The sequence below is a fragment of the Pristiophorus japonicus genome, chromosome 10 (genome assembly GCF_044704955.1).
Source record: "Pristiophorus japonicus isolate sPriJap1 chromosome 10, sPriJap1.hap1, whole genome shotgun sequence".
Taxonomy (NCBI): domain Eukaryota; kingdom Metazoa; phylum Chordata; class Chondrichthyes; family Pristiophoridae; genus Pristiophorus; species Pristiophorus japonicus.
Window position 1 is genome coordinate 110,049,680 of NC_091986.1, and position 21,134 is coordinate 110,070,813.

Consider the following 21,134-nt stretch of genomic DNA (forward strand, 5'->3'; position numbering starts at 1 on the left):
GTGCATCCTGACTGCAGCAGAGGTAGAGACCTACTACTCAGATGCTTTTGGCCTATGAGCTCGGTTTCGGAGCCCGAGGGCCCTTTTTGCCATCATCCTCTCCTGGGCCAGCGCCATACATCACTACCACTCTGCTGCAGACCAACTTGAAGATTAGTGAGCCACTGTAAGGCTATTGATAAGGAATCCATCATCCTGTTCAAGGCGGCAGACATGGAGCTTGGAGGCGGCCACTCTCCATGGCAGACACTCTCAATTCCCTTCATCAATCCACTTGTGTTAGAGTTGGACTCCTTCATTCTCTCGGCTATTGTGGAGTGTGTGCGTGGCACGTCTATCAGTATCTCAAAGTTGCTGATGCACTTTATCATTCCCCTTCTCAACGATAGCCCCCCAGGGTTCATCATTCATGTCCCGCTGAGCAGAGATTGGAAAGAAATGCGCCCCCGACACAGACTTTCCAAAGCAGTCTCTGCCACCAGGATCTGCTTGTGCTCACTTGTGAATTGTAAATGACCGGGACGAAAGCCCAACTAAGTCTCTAACTGGACGAGAGTATTTGCACTGGTGCATAGCTTTAGGTCCAGTGACTGTGCACCCTCAGAAGGAATGAGGTCCTCTGAGGAATCGTCCTCATGCATCTCCAGCGACACTTGCTTTACATGTGAAGGTCCTGGAAGACAAAAGAAAGTAATATGAATTAGTCATGGCAAAGTCACAATCTTGACAATCACCACACTCAGGCTTCTCATAGTTCAGTCTTTGATGAAATTAATTCAGCATGTCAGACATCTTTAATTGTGTCACCGGCCATTGCAAGTTCCCAGTGTCGCCATCACCAACTGAGATGTGCCACTTATTTCCATAGCATCCTCCTCTTCATCTGAGAGCTGTGTGCATCTGTGACAGTGTGTGGCGGGCCACCTCCAGTCCTCTCCTCGCATTTTTCACTCTTGCCCTACAAGGAGCAAAAAAAGAGACCACTGAGTGAATGAAGGTCATGTATTCACCCAATGGATGCAGTGCATTTGGAGAGAGTAATTATGAGACAAATGCATCACATTGCACAAGTGTTGGGATGAGTGGCAGCTGTGGATGGATACATGGGAAGGTGATGAAGTGCAGTGAAAATGAAGAATAGGTGCTGCTGAAACTTAAGTGGGTGTGAGGAGGGATGTGATGTAGTACGCCTAGTAGGACAAAGTGAGGGGGCATGAGGTTGCACCATGGGATGTAGTGAATGAGCAACTGTACTTACTTTTCCTGACCTGGTTCGGTCATTAAACTGCTTCCTACATTGCCTCCAAGACCAGGACACAATGCTCCTGTTGCTCACCACCTCCAACCATGCCTTATTGGCAATAGCAGCAGGTTTCTTCCTCCCATTGATGTATTTCCTCCCTGCTCTTGACTGTACCCAGCAATAATTCCAGGGAAGCATCATTAAATCTGGGTGGTGGCCTTGCTCCTTATGCATCCATCCTAAACACCTCGCGGCTCCTCCAAATTCCATTTCTACATTGTCCCTTTAAATAGTGGACTTTAGATGGTATCACACGGCTGTGGAGCTTGGTGATGCAAGACTTGGAAAGTCAAAATTTATTGTCTCAATTAGGCTGAAATCGCAGAATACGACCTGCCGACTTTATTTACGGGTTCCATGCACATAATATCGGGGCCAAAGCATCTTAGTGCAGCTTCGAAGTTTTGTCCAGTAGTTGCAAACAGTATTTTGACATCAGTGTGATTACGGAGACCGGCCAGACTTGCCCCTGCTCTGCACACAGATCGTGTTTGATGCTGCCTTCCCCCTTTGCCATGATGTGCTCTGTTGGAGTTGCTCGTTATTTTTTGGGCTTGCTTCCTTCAGTTCGTCTGGAGCAGTTATTCTGATTGGTTGAGTTGACCACAATGACAGATCCCTCTCCATACGATGTTGATGGTGTTGAAATCCAACATTTTCACCCATTATGCCCATTTTAGCAGATATGAAAGGTTTTGATAGAATAAAGAAGGAGTGACTGTTTCACTGGCAAGAGGATTGGTAACCATAGGACGGATTTAATGTAATTGCAAAACGAACCAGAGAGGAGACGAGGAGATTTGTTTTATGCAGCGGGTGCACTGCCTAAGTGCATCAGTCGCATCAGTCTTTTCATACAGCTCAATATACTGTTGCTTAGAGACCATATTCTTTTCAATGTTTGTCCTTCCAAGCAGATTATACACTTGCAAATACAATTCTGTTGAAAGAACCAGTCCACAGACCATTATACTGATTAACTTCATTGTTGTCGAGAATAATAAAAGGGTTAAGTCATGGCAGGAGAGCCCAGACCCGTGTCATGCTCCTCCTGTGCTATGTGGGAAATCAGGGACACTATGCTTGCGAGAAGTGTATCTAGCTGCAGCTCCTGTCAGACCGCATGATGGCACTGGAGCTGCGCATGGATTCACTCTGGAGCATCCGCCATGCTGAGGATGTCGTGAATAGCACGTTTAGTGAGTTGGTCACACCGAGGTAAAGGTTACAAAGGCAGATAGGAAATGGATGACCATCAAGCAGAGAGGAGTAGGAAGGTAGTGCAGGAGTCCCCTGCGATCATCTCCCTCCAAAACACATATACTGTTGGGGGAGATGACTCATCAGGGAAAGGCAGCAGCAGCCAAGTTCATGGCATTATGGGTGGCTCTGCTGCACAAAAGGGCAGGAAAAAGAGTGAGAGAAGTATAGTGGTATGAAATTCTATTGTAAGGAGAATAGATAGGCGTTTCTGCGGCCGCAATCGAGACTTCAGGATGGTATGTTGCCTCCCTGGTGCAAGGGTCAAGAATGTCTCAGAGCGGCTGCAGGGCATTCTGGAGGGGGAGGGTGAACAGCCAGTTGTCGTGGTGCATAAAGGTAAAAAAACGGGATGAGGTCCTACAGGCTGAATTTAGGGAGCTAGGAGTTAAATTAAAAAGTAGGGCCTCAAAAGGTAGTAATCTCAGGATTGCTACCAGTGCCACGTGCTAGTCAGAGTAGAAATAGGACAGTTAAGATGAATACGTGGCTTGAGGAATGGTGCAAGAGGGAGGGATTCAAATTCCTGGGACATTGGAAGCGGTTCTGGGGGAGGTGGGACCAGTACAAACTGGACTGTCTGCACCTGGGCAGGACCGGAACAGATGTCGTAGGGGGAGTGTTTTGCTAGTGCTGTTGGGGAGGGTTGAAACTAATATGGCAGGGCAATGGGAATCTATGCATGGAGACAGAGGGAGTAAAATGGGGGCAGAAGCAAAAGGTAGAAAGGAGATAAGGAAAAGAGGGCAAAAAAATCAAAGGCAAAAATCAATAAGGGCCACATTACAACATAATTCTAAAAGGACAAAGTGTTAAAAAAAAAACAATCCTGAAGGTTCTGTGTCTCAATGCGAAGTGCATTTATAATAAAGGTGGATGAATTAATTGCGCAGACAGCTGTTAACAGATATGATGTAATTGGGATTACGGAGACATAGCTCCAGGATGACCAAGGCTGGGAACTCAACATCCAGGGGTATTCAATATTCAGGAAGGAGAGAGAAAGGAAAAGGAGGTGGGTAACGTTGCTGGTTAAAGAGGAGATTAGCACAATAGTAAGGAAGGACATTAGCTTGGATGATGTGGAATCTGTACGGGTAGAGTTGCGGAACACCAAAGGGCAGAAAACGCTACCGGGAGTTGTGTACAGACCACCAAACAGTAGCAGTGAGGCGGGGATGGCATCAAACAGGAAATTAGGGATGCTTGCAATAAAGGTACAGCAGTTATCATGGGTGACTTCAATTTACATATAGATTGGACTAACCAAACTGGTAGCAACACAGTGGAGGAGGATTTCCTGGAGTGTATAAGGGATGGTTTTTTAGACCAATATGTCGAGGAACCAACTAGAGAGCTGGCCATCGTAGACTGGGGGTTGTGCAATGAGAGAGGATTAATTAACAATCTTGTTGTGCGAGGCCCCTTGGGGAAGAGTGACCATAATATGGTAGAATTCTTCCATTAAGATAGAAAGTGACAGTTAATGCAGAGACTAGGGTCCTGAACTTAAGGAAAGGTAACTTCGATGGTATGAGACGTGAATTGGCTAGGATAGACTGGCGAATGATACGTAAAGGGTCGACAGTGGATAGGCAATGGCAGACATTTAAAGATCACATGGATGAACTTCAACAATTGTACATCCCTGTCTGGCGTAAAAATAAAATTGGGAAGGTGGCTCAACAATGGCTAACAAAGGAAATTAGGGATAGTGTTAAATCCAAGGAAGAGGCATATAAACTGACCAGAAAAAGCATCAAACCTGAGGACTAGGAGAAATTTAGAATTCAGCAGAGGCGAACAAAGGGCTTAATTAGAAGGGGGAAAATAGAGTATGAGCGTAAGCTTCAGGGAACATAAAAACTGACTGCAAAATTTCTATAAGTATGTGAAGAGAAAAAGATTAGTGAAGACAAACGTAGGTGCCTTGCAGTCAGAATCAGGTGAATTTATAATGGGGAACAAAGAAATGGCAGAACATTTAAACAAATACTTTGGTTCTGTCTTCAGAAAGAAAAACAAAAATAACCTTCCGGAAATACTAGGGGACCGAGGGTCTAGCGAGAAGGAAGAACTGAAGGAAATCCTTATTAGTCAGGAAATTGTGTTAGGGAAATTGATGGCATTGAAGGCCGATAAATCCCCGGGGCCTGATAGTCTGCATCCCAGAGTACTTAAGGAAGTGGCCCTAGAAATAGTGGATGCATTGGTGGTCATTTTCCAACTTTCGATAGATTCTGGATCAGTTCCTTTGGATTGGAGCTAACGTAACCCCACTTTTTTAAAAAAAAGAGAGAGAAAGCAGGGAATTATAGAACAGTTAGCCTGATATCAGTATTGGGGAAAATGTTGGAATCAATTATTAAAGATGAAATAGCAGTGCATTTGGAAAGCAGTGACAGGATCGGTCCAAGTCAGCATGGATTTATGAAAGGGAAATCATGCTCGACAAATCTTCTAGAATTTTTTGAGGATGTAACTAGTAGAGTGGACAAGGGAGAACCAGTGGATGTGGTGTATTTGGATTTTCAAAAGACTTCTGACAAGGTTCCACACAAGAAATTAGTGTGCAAAATGAAAGCACATGGTATTGGGGTAATGTATTGATGTGTATAGAGAAATGGTTGACAGACAGGAAACAGTAGAAATAAACGGGTCCTTTTCAGAATGGCAAGCAGTGACTAGTGGGGTACCGCAAGGTTCAATGCTGGGACCCCAGCTATATGCAATATACATTAATAATTTAGACAAAGGAATTGAATGTAATATCTCCAAATTTGCAGATGACACTAAGCTGGGTGGCAGTGTGAGCTGTGAGGAGGATGCTAAGAGGCTGCAGGGTGACTTGGACAGGTTAGGTGAGTGGGCAAATATACATGGCAGATGCAGTATAATGTAGATAAATGTGAGGTTATCCACTTTGGTGGCAAAAACAGAAAGGCAGATTATCTGAATGGTGACAGATTAGGAAAAGGGGAGGTGCAACAAGACCTGGGTGTCATGGTACATCAGTCATTGAAAGTTAGCATGCAGGTACAGCAGGCGGTGATGAAGGCAAATGGCATGTTGGCCTTAATAGAGAGAGGGAATGTGTATACGAGCAGGGAGGTCTTACTGCAGTTGTACAGGGCCTTCGTGAGGCCACACCTTGAATACTGTGTACAGTTTTGGTCTCCTAATCTGAGGAAGGACATTCTTGCTATTGAGGGAGTGCAGCAAAGGTTCATCAGACTGATTCCCAGGATGGCAGGACTGACATATGACGAAAGACTAGATCGACTAAGGCTTATATTCACTGGAATTTAGAAGAATGAGAGGGGATCTCATAGAAAAACATAAAATTCTGACGGGATTGGACAGGTTAGATGCAGGAGGAATGTTCCCGATGTTGGGGAAGTCCAGAACCAGGGGTCACAGTCGAAGGACAAGGGGTAAGCTATTTAGGACCGAGAAGATGAGAAACTTCTTCACTTCGAGAATTGTGAACCTGTGGAATTCTCTACCACAAAGTTGTTGAGGCCATTCGTTAGATATATTCAAAAGGGTGTTAAATGTGGCCCTCATGGCTAAAGGGATCAAGGGGTATGGAGAGAAAGCAGGAATGGGTACTGAAATTGCATGATCAGCCATGATCATATTGAATGGTGGTGCAGGCTCGAAGGGCCGAATGGCCTACTCCTGCACCTATTTTCTATGTTTCTATGGTAAAAGGATGTCCAGAGTCCCCATCATTATTTTTTCAGTAACTGCATTTCTGCAAGTGCTTTTGAAACTTGTGTGGGGAACCCTTTGTCAATACAAATTTGAGACACTATATACTAGCTACGCAAAAGACAAAAAAAAGGCATAACTGCAGAAAAAAATTGTATACAACAGAAATAATTCACCAGTACATCAGCAGATTACAGTAAAAGAATCTGATGAGATAGATAAAAATCTAATAATCTGGTAAACCCTTGGGAGCTCTTAGTTTAACCCCTTAGGATCATAGGACACCACACTAAAAACCACAGAATAGATTGTAATCTTCAAAACTATGTTACTTTTTTAAAAAAGTCTCCTGAGATATGGGTGTGGTTGGCAAAGCCAGTATTTATTGTCCATCCCTAACTGCCAGAGAAGAGCCGCCTTCTTAAACCGCTGCAGTCGGTGTAGTGAAGGTATTCCCACAGGACTGTTGGGGAGTTCCAGAATTTTGACCCAGCAACAATGAAGAAACGGCGATATATTTCTAAATCAGGATACTGTGTCGCTTGGAGGGGAACTTGAAGGTGATGGTGTTTCCATGCGCCTGCTGCCCATCTCCTTCGAGGTGGTAGAGAGTTTTGGAGATGCTGTTGAAGAAGTCTTGGTAGTTTCTGCAGTGCATCTTGTTGATGATGCACACTTCAACCATGGTCCTGGAGTCTCGAGTGTTGTTGCAGCTGCACTCATCCAGGCAACTGGACGATATTCCATCACACTCCTGACGTGTGCCTTATAGATGGTGGAGAGGCTTTGGGAAGTCAGCAGATGAGACACTCGCCACAGAATACCCAGCCTCTGACCTGCTCTTGTAACCACAGTATTTATGTGGTTGGCCCAGTTAAGTAATGTTTGCGGCATTGACAAACTTATCAGCCCAAGCCTAAATGTCATCCAGGTCTTGCTGCATGCAGACATGGATTACTTCATTATCTGAGGTGACGCGAATGGCACTGAACATTGTTCGCTGATGATTGTACATCAAAAACAACTTGTATTTATACAGTGCCTTTAATGTAGTGAAACGTTCCAGAGCACTTCACACGAGTATTTTGAGATAAAAAAATTTGACACCAAGCCGCATAATTAGAAATTAATGCAGATGACCAAAAGCTTGGTTAAAGAGGTAGGTTTTAAGGAGCATCTTGAAGGAGGAGAGGTGTAGAAAGACAGGGCATTCCAGAGCTTGCGGCAGAGGCAATAAAAGGCACGTTGAGCGATTATAATCAGGGGAATTGGAGGAACACAGACATTTTGGGGGGATTGTGGGGCTGGAGGAGATTACTGAAATAGGGAGGGGCGAGGCAATGGAGGGATTTGAAAATAAGGATGAGAGTTTTGCAATTGAGGCATTGCTTAACCAGAAGCCAATGTAGGTTAGTGAGCACATGGGCGATGGGTGAGCGGGTCTTTGTGCAGGTTAGGACACGAGCAGCCGAGTTTTGGATCACCTCTAGTTTACATAGGGTAAACTGTGCGAGGCCAGCCAGGAGTGCATTGGAATAGTCAAGCCTTGGTAACAAAGGCATAGATGAGGGCATCAGCAGCGGATGAGCTGAGGCAAGGGCGGAGACGGACAACGTTACGGAGGTGGAAATAGGCGGCCTTAGTTATGCTGCGGATATGCGGTCAAAAGCTCATTTCAGGGTCAAAAGTCACAACCAAGGTTGCGAACACTCTGGTTCAGCCTCAGAAAGGAGAGGGATGGAGTCAGTGGCTAGGGAATGGAAACAACGGCTTCGGTCTTCCCAATATTCAATTGGAGAAAATTTCTGCTCATCTAGAACTGGATGTCTGACAAGCCATCTGACATGATTTAGAGACCGTGGAGGGGGTCGCGAGAAGTGGTAGTAAGGTAGAGCTGGATGTCATCAACATACATGTGGAAACTGATGCGGTGTTTTCGGATCATATCGCCAAGGGGCAACATGAAGATGAGCAATAGGAGGTGCCATGGATAGATCCTTGGGGGACACCAGAGGTAACGATGCGGAGGCAGGAAGAGAAGCCGTTGCAGGTGATTCTCTGTCTACGGTTAGATAGATAAGAATGGAACCAGACAAGTGCAGTCCCACCCAGCTGGATGACGGTGGAGGCGCTTTGGAGAAGGATAGCGTGGTCAAACATGTCAACGGCTGCAGACGTCAAGGAGATTGAGGAGGGATAGTTTGCCTCTGTCACAGTCACAAAGGATGTCAATTGTGACTTTGATGAGAGCCGTTTTGGTAATGTGGCAGGGGCGGAAATCGGATTGGAGGGATTCAAACATGGAATTGCGGGAAAGATGGGCATGGATTTGGGAGGCGACAACTCATTCAAGGACTTGAGGGGAAAGGGAGGTTAGAAATGGGATGGTAGTTTGCAAGGAGAGAGGGGTCAAGGGTTGGTTTCGTGATGAGGGGGGAATGATGGCAGATTTGAGGGAGAGGGGGACAGTACCCGAGGAAAGAGAACTGTTAACAATGTCAAGTAACACGGGAGGCAGAAAAGGAAGTTGGGTGGTCAGCAGTTTGGTGGGTATCAGGTCAAGGGAGCAGGAAGTGGGTCTCATGGACAGGATGAGCTCGGAAAGGTCTTGAGAAGAGATTGTAGCGAAAGAGGTGAGGTCAGGGCTAGGGCAGGAGGGATCCTTAGAGGAAGTTTGGCCTGGTGGGCTAGGGGGAAGGACAGAGGCAGCCGAATGGATGGTCCCAATCTGAGAGACAAAGTCGTCCATGAGCTCCTCTCACTTATTGTCAGAAGTGAGAGTGGAAACTGGGGAGAGGAGTTTAAAAAGACGGTTAGCAGTGGAGAATAGTACTCGGGGTTTATCTTTACATTCCAGGATGATTCTGGAACAGCGAGCGATCTTGGCAGACGAGAGCAGGACTTAATAGTGCTTTTATGTGGTCTAGCTAGACCTGGCAGTGAATGGCTAAACCAGTTGTGTGCCATATCCATTCAAGTCTGTGTCCCTTGGACTTAAGGGAGTGAAGATCAGGGCCGTACCGGAGGAACGGCCAGGGTGAGAGAGTAATTGTTTTAACAGCGACTAGGGCATCAAAGATGGTGGTGGTGAGAATGTGTGATTGAGCAGATCGGTCGTTGCAGAAATGTCATGGCGAACAGAGGTCCAAAGGCTGGATAGTTGGGAGTTCATAAGTGCAGTTGTAAGAGGGTTGTAACAGAGTTTTTCCAGGGGCGGACTCAGGAGGTAGGATTGGGGGGCGGGGACGGGGTGGGTGGAGAGCGATACGAGGAAGTGGTCAGAGATGGCCTTATCTGCGATTGACACGATGGGAATAGCGAGGCCACAAGAGATGGCGGGGTCGAGGGGAGGCCATAAATATGGGTTGGGGAGTTTACATGGAGGGAGAGATGGAAGGAGAGATTAAGGGAAGATAGGAGGGTAGTAAACTCAGAGGAGTGTATGATGAATTGGGATGGAGGTTGAAATCACCGAGGATGAGAAGTCATTCGGTGCAGAGGCAGCGAGAGGAAAGTAGTGAAGAAATATCGGTAATAACATTTTTATGGTACTTGGGTGCGCGGTAGAGAACGAGAATTTTAAATGAGAGGTGCAAGGGGTGGAATAAGTTGAGATGCTCAAAGAAGGAGAAAGTGCCGGAAAAGTGGGGGTACAGACCAAGGTGTGATTTTCTGAAGAGAGCCACACTGCTATCACGATGGTTTGAGCAGGGCAAGTAGTGGAAGGTATAGCCAGGCGGGGAGGCTTAATTTAAGGGTAAGGTGTCATCGCCCCTCAACCAGGTTTCCGGCAGGGCCAGGATGTCTATGCCACCATCCATGATAAACTCATAGATAACAACTAATAATATTATTAACAACTTTTATTTATATACCACCTTTAACATAGTAAAACGTCCCAAGGTGCTTCACAGCAATGTTACAAGACAAAACAGATAAATTTCACACTGAGCCACAAAAGAAGAAATTAAGGCAGATGACCAAAAGCTTGGTTAAAGAGATAGGTTTTAAGGAGCGTCTTAAAGCAGGAGAGAGATATAGAGAAGCGGAGAGGTTTAGGGAGGGAGTTCCAGAGCTTAGGGTCCCAAACAGCTGAAGGCACAGCCACCGATGGTTGAGCAGTTATAATGAGGGATGTTCAAGTGGGCAGAATTTGAGCGCAGACATCTTGTGGGGTTGCAAGGCTGAAAAAGATGAGAGAGATAGGGAGTGGCAAGGCCATGGAGTGATTTGTAAACAAGGATGAGAATTTTGAAATCAAGGCATTGTTTTACCGGGAGCCAATGTAGGTCAGAAAGCACAGGGGTGATGGGTGATCATGACTTGGTGTGAGTTAGGACACGGGCTGCTGAGTTTTGGATGACCTCAAGTTTACATAGTGTAGAATGTGGGAGGCCAGACAAGAGTGAGTTGGAGTAGTCAAGGCTAGAGGTAACAAAGGCAGGGATGAGGGTTTCAGCAGAAGAGCAGGGGCGGAGGCAGGCAATGTTATGGAGGTGGTAAAAGGCGGTTTTAGTTATGTCGCGGATATGTGGCTGGAAACTCATTTCAGGGTCAAACATGACACCTAGGTTGCAAACAGTCTTGTTCACCCTCAGATTGATGCTAGGGAGAGGGATGAGTCAGTAGTTAGGGAACACAGTTTGTGGCAGGGACCAAAGATAATGGCTTCGGTCTTCGCAATATTTAATTGGAGAAAATATCTACTCATCCAGGATGGAAAGGGCCTTGCTCGCAAGCAAACAGACATTCTGGATGGAGATGCGGAAACGGTCGGTGATGGCTGCCCCACTTCCTTTGGGGGGGGGCGCACTGGACGGCGATGCGACACAAGATTAGCCCCCAGTGGGCACACTGGGCAGGAAGGTCGGTGAGAAGGATTGTTGGGGTTGCTGCTTCCACTTCCCCACTTCTGACCCCATGATGGGGACAAAGTCATTGATGACGCAGCTGAAAATGGTTGGGCCTAGGACACTGCCCTAGGAACGCCTGCAGCGATGTCCTGGGACTGAGATGATTGGCCTCCTACAACCACTTTGTTTATGCTAGGTTATGACTCCAGCTAATGAGGAATGAGGAGCTTTCCCTCTGATTCCTACTTTACCAGGGCTCCTTGATGCTACACTCTGAAATGCTGCCTTGATGTCAAGGGCAGTCACTCTCTCAACTCTGGAATTCAGCTCTTTTCATCCATGTCTGGACCAAGACTGTAATGAGGTCTGGAGCAGAGTGGTCCTGGTGGAACCCAAACTGAGCATCGGAGAGTAAGTGCCTCTTGATAGCACTGTCGGTGATGCCATTCATCACTTTGCTGATGATTGAGAGTAGACAGGTGGGCGGTAATCGGTTGGATTGGATTGTCCCACTTTTGGTGGATAGGACATACCTGCGCAATTTTCCACATTGTTGAGTAGATGCCAGTGTTGTAGCTGGACTGGAACAGCTTGGCTAGAGGCACGACTAGTTCTGGAGCACAAATCTTCAGCATTTCAGTTGGAATGTTGTCACGGCCCATAGCCTTAGCTATATCCAGTGCGCTCAGCCATTTCTTTATATCACGTGGAGTGAATCGAAATGGCTGAAGACTGGCTTCTGCGATGTTGGGGACGTTGGGAGGAGGCCAAGATAGATCATCCACTCGGCACTTTTGGCTGAAGATGGTTGCGAACATTGTCTTTTGCATTCACGTGCTGGGCTCCACAATTGATGACGGAATGTTCATGGAGCCTCCTCCCCGCCCCCCCCGTTAGTCGTTCACCACTATTCACGACTGGATGTGGCAGGATTGCAGAGCCTTGATCTGATCCATAGTTTGTGGGATTGCTTAGCTCTGTTCTGATGAAAGGTCATCGACCTGAAACATTAATTCTGTTTCTCTCTCCACAGATGCCGACCGAGTATTTGCAGCATTTTCTTTTATTTCAGATTTCCAGTATCTGCAGTATTTTCCTTTTGTTCTATGTTGTGTTAAGTTGAGCTAATACTGTGTTATTCTAATTCCAAACTCAAGCCCAGTTTGTGATGATTCTGTTGGTAATCATTATTTTTGGCTCCATACAAGTAGTGGAATCAATAAAATGTTAGTACTGCATCAAATTGGGCTTTTTCAGACCAGGATTTATTTGAAGCGAGACAAGTGATCAACGTGGTTTTTTTAAAAACCAGTGCTATAAAAGGTACTACTGGTTACATATTGCTCATGGACAAATTCTCTGTGTCTGAATTAAATCAGACTGAGAGGGAATACTAAAGCCAGATTAACAACAATAGAAAATAAACTAAATCCTGATCATTATTCCTACAAACAGGTAACAGGAAGGAGGAAAAATCCTTGGGATATGATCTTTGGAGTTAAGAAATAAAACAAGCTTAAATCACAATTGATGAAACATACATAACTTAACTTTCAATGTTTTAAAATGTTAATTACTTTTAGTGCATCTGAATTGAAAGAGCACTTAAATTAGCATTGGTCAGTATGAAGAGTGGTCGAATAAAAGATATTCATTTATATAGCGCCTTGTCTTTGAACGACCTCAGAATGACACAAACCACTTTACAGTCAATGAATACTTTTTCTAAAATGTAGTCATTGTTGTAATGTAGGAAACGTGGCAGCCAATTTACACACAGCATGCTCCCACAAACAGACCAGATAATCTATTTGTGATGTTGATTGAGGGATAAATATTGGCCAGAACACTGGCAAGAACTCTCCTGCTCTTCTTCGAAATAGTGCCATAGATATGTCAACCTGAGAGAGCAGACGCATTTAACATCTCATCCGAAAGACAGTACCTCCAACTGTTTGCAGTCAGTCTAGATTTTTGTGCCGGAGTCTCTGGAGTGGGACTTGAACCCACAACCTTTTGACTTTGGTGACAGTGCTACCAACTGAGCCATGACTGCCACTATACAAAATGGAGCTATGTACATGTTAAAATCAGTTTAGTTTACATGTTAAAATACATCGGAACACAGAATCAAAACTACTATAAATAATTATTCCTGTAATTTTCAATACCTGTACTTGAATTTGTTCATAGCACTGGATACATGCTTGGGGTATCTCTCATTGCAGACATACTGATTGTGATCATTCTCCGGAATAAGGTCAACATCATGTAGAAAAAGACAGTCCCAGTCTTCATCCTTTAGTGCTTCCCGCACCCCAACATTAAGCAGCTTTGCTCTATTAAAGGTACGATTTCCAGTCTGATAAGGAAATAATTTGCATTTTATTTCAAAACACAAGTTATTTAAAATATTGAACAAACCTGGCACCCAGCCTTGCAGTCAGAACCTATTTAGTTTACATACGGAAAATGGCTCATTTATAAACTGATTAGCTTACACAATGCAATTCAGAATAACCATTTAGAATTCAATCAATCAGTCTTGGATCAGACAAAAAATATAGCAAGTTAGTGAAATGCATCAAATCTCATTATAAATCAAAATTCGTGTGCAAATGTTCCTGTTACTAATAATGAAATTATTACAGTACTCTATGTTGAGATCAATTTGTTACCATGACTACCTTTAAAGTGATGGTCAATTTTATAGATACTGTGGCCAATGTGAATTTAAAATACTTTAGCTACTAATTCTACCTTCTCATTGTCAATTACAAACTAGAAAAGCAACTGGTCTATTTAGCATGTGTGCTCAGTTAAAAAAACTGAAATATTGAGCCTTTTGATTTTGCAGTAAAACCCAATTAAAATCAGATAATTATCCCCTTGAAAGATGAATTCCAAGAGCGAAAACCAAGAAACATTGGGCTCAAATTTCCCCAACCCCTTTTTCTGGCGCCCTCACCCGAGTTGTGGCACTTTTGTCCGCCTCCAAGCGCGCCGAAAATCTTACTCCTGATTCTGGCCGCTCCCCAGCCTCTCCTTGGCGGTGGCACTGAACACAGTGCTGGGACCTCTGCACATGCACGCTAGAGTCTGCGCGCATGTGCAGTAGCTCCTGGCAGGCCGAATCTGTGAGTACGTACTGCAGGCTGTGTGGGAGGGGCCCGAAGCACGCTATCCCTAGCCCTGGTCGAATGGGCTTCCTCATTGGCGGCCCGCTGCATTCCCTAAGGTAGGACTTCTATTTTTTATTTGTTATTTACTGATTGATTCGATTATTACTTTGGTCTTGGTGCTTTAGGTGCAGGGTTCCTTCTATTTTATTTGTTAATTGTTTATTACGTTTTGTGCTTGGTGCAAATACACTGCTTTGTTTAGTGTTTGGTGCTTTAAATGTATCTATGCTTCTTTAATGCTGTTGTGAAGGCGTTTAGTGCTTTGCAAGGTCCCCTTCCGCCACTCCCCCCATCTCTGGCTGCCTGCGCTGATTTCTTAAGTCACTGCAAGGTTTTTCTAAATGTACAAGCGTGCCCACTTACGCTGGCCTAAGTTAGCTTGGTAACTTTTAGCTGGCTAAACTTGCTTTTAAATGGCCAAAACAGGCATAAATGGCTGGTAATGCCCCCTTTTGAAAAAAAACTAAATAAACCTAACTAACTCACTTACACTGGTGCAAATTAAATGGCCAGAATTGCAACTAAAAAGATACTCCAGAAAAATCAAGTTGCTCCAAAAAAACAGCAATTCTTGGGGAAATTTGGGCCCAATCATGGAACTGCACAATGTGATACATATAGTAGCTTTCCCTGTTTGGCAGAGAGAGAACTTTATCTTCCCTTTGTACTGCTGAGCAGCTCCAATGTTAAACACAAGGTAACACCTTCAGCAGTTTATCATAGAGAGTTTAAAAAAAATGTGGGGATGGGGGGCACGAGAGATGCTGAATTTGCAGCTAACTCTCATTAGGTTTTGTAAAACAGTTGTAACTTATCACTTGGTGTTCTTCCACAGTGCATTTTTATAAAATCAAATCTTCTAATTAAAACATCTTTATTTTTGAAGCTGATTTTGCCAGATTATTGACCTAAATTCAAGGAGAAAAAATAAAAATCATAAGGCCTCACAACTGATAGTATGCAATACTGATGTGCCAAATGACTGAACAAATTCTGCTCACAATCCAACAGAAAAAACTCAATTATTCTATTCATTTGCATGTCATGTAAATAGCTGCTTAAAAATATTACATGGTTTCAACTACATTGATCTGTGTCTCATTTTTCCTCTTGATCTCCACCTGCTCTTCTATTTTCAATGTAAAAAGTTAATAGCATTTCTTCTTTATCTGTTTTAAATGTTAATTTACTTTTAACAGGATAAATTTCTGTGCTTAAAATTTAAGGTCTTCAACACAGGTGAATTTCCGCTTTCTTCACCCCCCCCCCCCACCACTTTTAATGTCCAATGTCAGAATCAAGCACCCCCAGATCAAGTATACCGCACCCACTTTTTACTCTGCTCAATCATAGAAGAACATCTATATCATCAACAAAAAGCCAGCAAAGAACGACTAAAAAAAAAATGAAGAAAGTAAACTAGCATAAAATATAAAAACAGATAGCAAGCGTTTCTATAGTTATATAGGGGTCAAGTTTCGGGCCGCGCCTAAAACGGCGCAGCCCCGCAAACCACGCCTGATTTCCACGCTCAAAACCGCGCCTAAAACTTACCTCTGCATTCTCCCTGCTGCTGGAATGTTCCAGGCCTTTGGCGCAGCGTAGCACAAGCTGTGGGGGGGTGGAGCCAGGTCACGGCGCTGAAAACAGTGCTGGGACCTCTGCACATGCGCGCTAGAGGCTGCATGGGAGGAGCCTGAAGCATGCCGCCCTTAGCCCTGACCGAATGGGCTCACTGGGATGGCGAAGATCGGACTGGGGCCTCCCTCGTCTTGAGCTTCAGCTCTCTCTCCACCTTCCACCACCATCCCCCCTCCCGTTCAGCCATTCCCCCTCCCTCCACGTCCTTGGGAGGGGCCCGCCCGCCCGGCATCTTTCTGGGGGCTGGCACCGCCCAAAGTCTTCGGCCCGGCTTGCTCTCGTCAGTCGAGCCCGTTCAGCCTCCCCCCCACCCCCACTTCTCCCCCATCCCCCTCCCTTCCCCCCCACTCCCTCTCCTCTACCCCCCTCCCTCTCCTCTGCCCACTCCCTCTCCTCTGCCCCCCCCCCCCACCCACCGCAGTCAGAAACACAGAGACACTGGGGGGGGGGGGGGGGGGGGGGGGGGAAAAGAGAGCCGTCCCAGTACGCTGTTGGAGGGTTCCCAGTGCTGCAGTCGGTGAGTAGAAACTTAATTTTTTATTTATTGATTTTATTTTTATTTTTAATTTTTCAATTTTTTTGATTGATTTATTGGTTGATTTATTGATCATTTATTAGCAATGGCTCTTTATTTGTAAAAGTGATGAGTTTCATGTTTGTAAACTTCCCTCCCGCCCCCTCGTTCCCTACGTCTGATTTATAACCTACGCTAGATTTCTAAGTGTAGACAAGGCTTTTCTGATTGTACAAAAATCTACACTTACTCCATTCTAAGTTAGTTTGGAGTAAGTTTTCACTGCCTAAACTTGCAAAACAGGCATAAGTGGCCGGGCATGCCCCCTTTTGGAAAAAAAAAATCTGTTCTAAAATGAAACTGTTCTAACTCACTAGAACTGGAGCAAACTAAATGCCGAGAATTGTAATTTCTAAGATACTCCATTCTAAACTAGTTGCTTCAAAAAAATAGGAGCAACTCAAGCCGAAACGTGACCCCATAGGGCCCAATTTTGGCCATGTCTTGCATCAAATTTTTTGGAGCAAGTTGTTTTGTCTGGCGTAAGTTAAAAAATGCCATTTTCCCCAAAAATGTTGCTACAGAGTAAGTCAGCTAGGTCCTTTTTTTTTTTAAATTTCAGGTTTTTTTCTCCAAAAGGGGGCGTTCCCAGACACTTACGCCAGTTTTGGCCATTTATACCACTTTGGCCAGATAAAACTTACTCCATATCGACTTAGGTCAGTATAGGTGTCCAGCTCTGAAAAATCTTGCGTGCAATTAAGAAATCGGTGCAGGTTAGTACATTTAAAGCACCAGGACTTACAAAGCACTAAACAAACCACAAAAGGTAATAAGCAAATCAATAAATAATAAAAAATAGAAGTCCTACCTTTATGCCAGAATCAAGTTTTTTTTTTTAAAAAGTCCCCCACACCCCCCCCATCAAAACTCTCAAGCACAACCATCAATGAATAAAAAATAAAACTGAAGTCCGAAATCAGCCCGGGAACTCAGTGGGCCGGCAGACCGCTGCGGGAGGCAACTCGGCCGGGGATAGGTTGCGGCGAGATCGGGGGCCCCTTCGGCCAGGGATAGGGGCTGCGAGCATCGGGTCCTGCTCACAGCCCGCAGGACATGCTGGGAGGGCAGGAGCATGCGCGCAGACTTCACTGCGCATGTGCTCAGGTGCCGGCACTGTTTTCGACACTGGTCTGTTGCTCCGCCCCCCCCACTTCACAATGCACACCACGCTGGGACTCGAGACTCAGAAGAGCGGCCAGGATGGGGCGACTTTTTTCTGGCGCCGTTTCCAGCGCGCAAAGTTGGCGCACTTAAGGTAAAAGGGGTTGGGCAAAATTGAGCCAATAAAAAGGAAAAAAAGAGTAGCTAAAGTAAATGTTGGTCCCTTAGAGGACAAAACCGGGGAATTAGTAATGGAGAACATGGAGATGGCAGAAATTCAAAAAATATTTTGTATCATTCTTTACGGTAGAGGACACTAACAATATCCCAACAGTGGATAGTAAAGGGGCTATAGGGGGCAGAGGAACTTAACACAATCACAATCACTAAGGAGGTGGTACTCAGTAAGATAATGGGACTAAAGGCAGATAAATCCCCTGGACCTGATGGCTTGCATCCTAAGGTATCGAGAAGTAGTGGCAGGGATAGTGGATGCATTGGTTGTAATTTACCAAAATTCCCTGGATTCTGGAGAGGTCTCAGCAGATTGGAAAATTGCTAATGTAACGCCCCTATTTAAAAAAGGAGAGACAGACAAAAAGCAGGAAACTAAAGACCAGTTAGCCTAACATCTGTGGTTGGGAAAATGTTGTAGTCCATTATTAAAGCAGCAGCAGGACATTTGGAAAAGCAAAATTCGGTAAGGCAGTCAGCATAGGATTTATGAAGGGGAAGTCATGTTTGACAAATTTGCTGGAATTCTTTGAGGATGTAACAAACAGGATGGATAAAGGGGGACCAGTGGATGTGGTGTATTTGGACTTCCAGAAGGCATTTGACAAGGTGCCACATAAAAGGTTACTGTACAAGATAGAAGTTCACAGGGTTGGGGGTAATATATTAGCATGGATAGAGGACTGGCTAACTAACAGAGAACAGAGAGTTGGGATAAATGGTTCATTGTCTGGTTGGCAATCAGTAACTAGTGGGGTGCCGCAGGGGTCAGTGCTGGGACCCCAACTATTTGCAATCTATATAAACGACTTGGAAGAAGGGACTGAGTGTAACGTAGCCAAGTTTGCTGACGATACAAAGATGGAAGGAAAAGCAATGTGTGAGGAGGACACACAAAATCTGCAAAAGGACATAGACAGGCTAAGTGAGTGGACAAAAATTTGGCAGATGTTGGAAAGTGTGAGGTCATGCACTTCGGCAGAAAAAAAAATCAAAGAGCAAGTTATTATTTAAATGGAGAAAGATTGCAAAGTGCTGCAGTACAGCAAGACCTGGGGGTACTTGTGCATGAAACACAAAAGGATAGTATGCAGGTACAGCAAGTGATCAGGAAGGCCAATGCAATCTTGGCCTTTATTGTAAAGGGGATGGCGTATAAAAGCAGGGAAGTCTTGCTACAGCTATACACGGTATTGGCGAGGCCACACCTGGAATACTGCGTGCAGTTTTGGTTTCCATATTTACGAAAGGAAATACTTGCTTTGGAGGCAGTTCAGAGAAGATTCACTAGGTTGATTCCGGAGATGAGGGAATTGACTTGAGGAAAGATTGAGTAGGTTGGGCCTCTATTCATTGAAATTCAGAAGAATGAGGGGTGATCTTATCAAAATGTATAAGATTATGAGGGGGCTTGACAAGGTGGATGCAAAGAGGATGTTTCCACTGATGGGGGAGACTAGGACTAGAGGGCATGATCTTAGAATAAGGGGCCACCCATTTAAAACTGAGGAGGAGGAGAAATTTCTTCTCTCAGAGGATTGTAAATCTGTAGAATTCACTGCCTCAGAGCTGTGGAAACTGGGACATTGAATAAATTTAAGACAGAAATAAACAGTTTCTTAAACGGTAAGGGGATAAGGGGTTATGGGGAGCGCACAGGGAAGTGGACCAGAGTCCATAATCAGATCAGCCATGATCTTATTGAATGACGGAGCAGGCTCGAGGGGCCGTATGGCCTACTTCTGTTCCTATTTCTTATGTTATGAATACTTCTATTTCGGCTTACAGTCCGACTGCCAATTTTGTGCTAATTAATGCAGTATTAAGCACAGTTGTGTACATAAGAAATAGGAGGAGAAGGCCACCTGGCCCCTCAAGCCTGCTCCGCCATTTAATATCATGGCTGATCTGATCATAGACTCAGCTCCACTCTCCTGCCCCTCCCCATAACCCTTTACTCTCTTATCACTCAAAAATCTGCCTATCTCTGCCTTAAATATATTCAAAGACCCAGCCTCCACAGCTCTCGGGCACAGAATTCCACAGATTTACAACTGTCTGAGAGAAGAAATTCCTCCTCATCTCAGTTTTAAATGGGCGGCCCCTTATTCTGCGACTATGTCCCCTAGTTTTAGTTTTTCCCTATGAGTGGAAATATCCTCTCTGCATCCACCTTGTCGAGCCCCCTCATTATCTTATATCTTTTGATAAGATCACCTCTCATTCTTCTGAACTCCAATGAGTATAGGCCCAAACTACTCAATCTATCTTCATAAGTTAACCCGCTCATCTCCGGAATCAACCTAGTGAACCTTCTCGAACAGCCTCCAATGCAAGTACATCCTTCCTTAAATAGGGAGACCAAAACTGTACACAGTATTCTAGGTGTGACCTCACCAATACCCTGTACAGTCATAGCAGGACTTCTCTGCTTTTATACTCTATCCCCCTTGCAATAAAGGCCAACATTCCATTTGCCTTCTGATCACTTGCCGCACCTGCATACTAACTTTGTGCTTCATGCACAAGGACCCCCAGGTCTCTCTGTACTGCAGTACTTTGCAACTTTTCTCCATTTAAATTATAATTTTCTTTTCTATTTTTTTTCTGCCAAAGTGGATAACCTCACACATTCCCACATTGTGCTCCATCTGCCAAATTTTTGCCCATTCACTTAGCCTGTCTATATCCCTTTGCAGATTTTGTGTGGCCTCCTCACAATTTGCTTTCCCCCCCTTAGTATCATCAGCAAACTTGGCTACATTACACTCGGTCCCTTCATCCAAGTCATTAATATAGATTGTAAATAGTTGAGGACCCAGCGCCGATCCCTGCGGCACACTATTAGTTACTGTTTGCCAAGTGGAAAATGACGCATTTATCCCAACTCTCTGTTTTCTGTTAGTTAGCCAATCCTCTATCCATGCTAATATATTACCCCCAACCCCATGAACTTTTATCTTGTACAGCAACCTTTTATGTGGCACCTTATCGAATGCCTTCTGGAAATCCAAATACACCACATCCACTGATTTCCCCCTTATCCACCCTGCTCGTTACATCCTCAAAGAACTCCAGCAAATTTGTCAAACATGATTTCCCTTTCATATAACCACGCTGACTCTGCTTGATTGAATTATGCTTTTCCAAATGTCTCGCTTTGGCTTCCTTAATAATGAACTCCAGCATTTTCCCAATGGCAGATGTTAGGCTAACTGGTCTATAGTTTCCTGCTTTTTGTCCGTCTTCTTTTTTAAATAGGGGCGTTA

General features: G+C 44.6%; 1 protein-coding gene across 1 annotated transcript in view; it reads right to left on the reverse strand.

The window, feature by feature from the left end:
* LOC139275060 (beta-1,4-galactosyltransferase 3-like) overlaps positions 1-21,134 on the reverse strand; it is a 51,826-nt gene that overhangs the window by 11,895 nt on the left and 18,797 nt on the right. Inside the window, exon 3 of the mRNA XM_070892000.1 lies at positions 13,302-13,492. Within this exon, the coding sequence (XP_070748101.1) occupies positions 13,302-13,492 (191 nt within the window). The remainder of the gene's footprint in view (positions 1-13,301; positions 13,493-21,134) is intronic.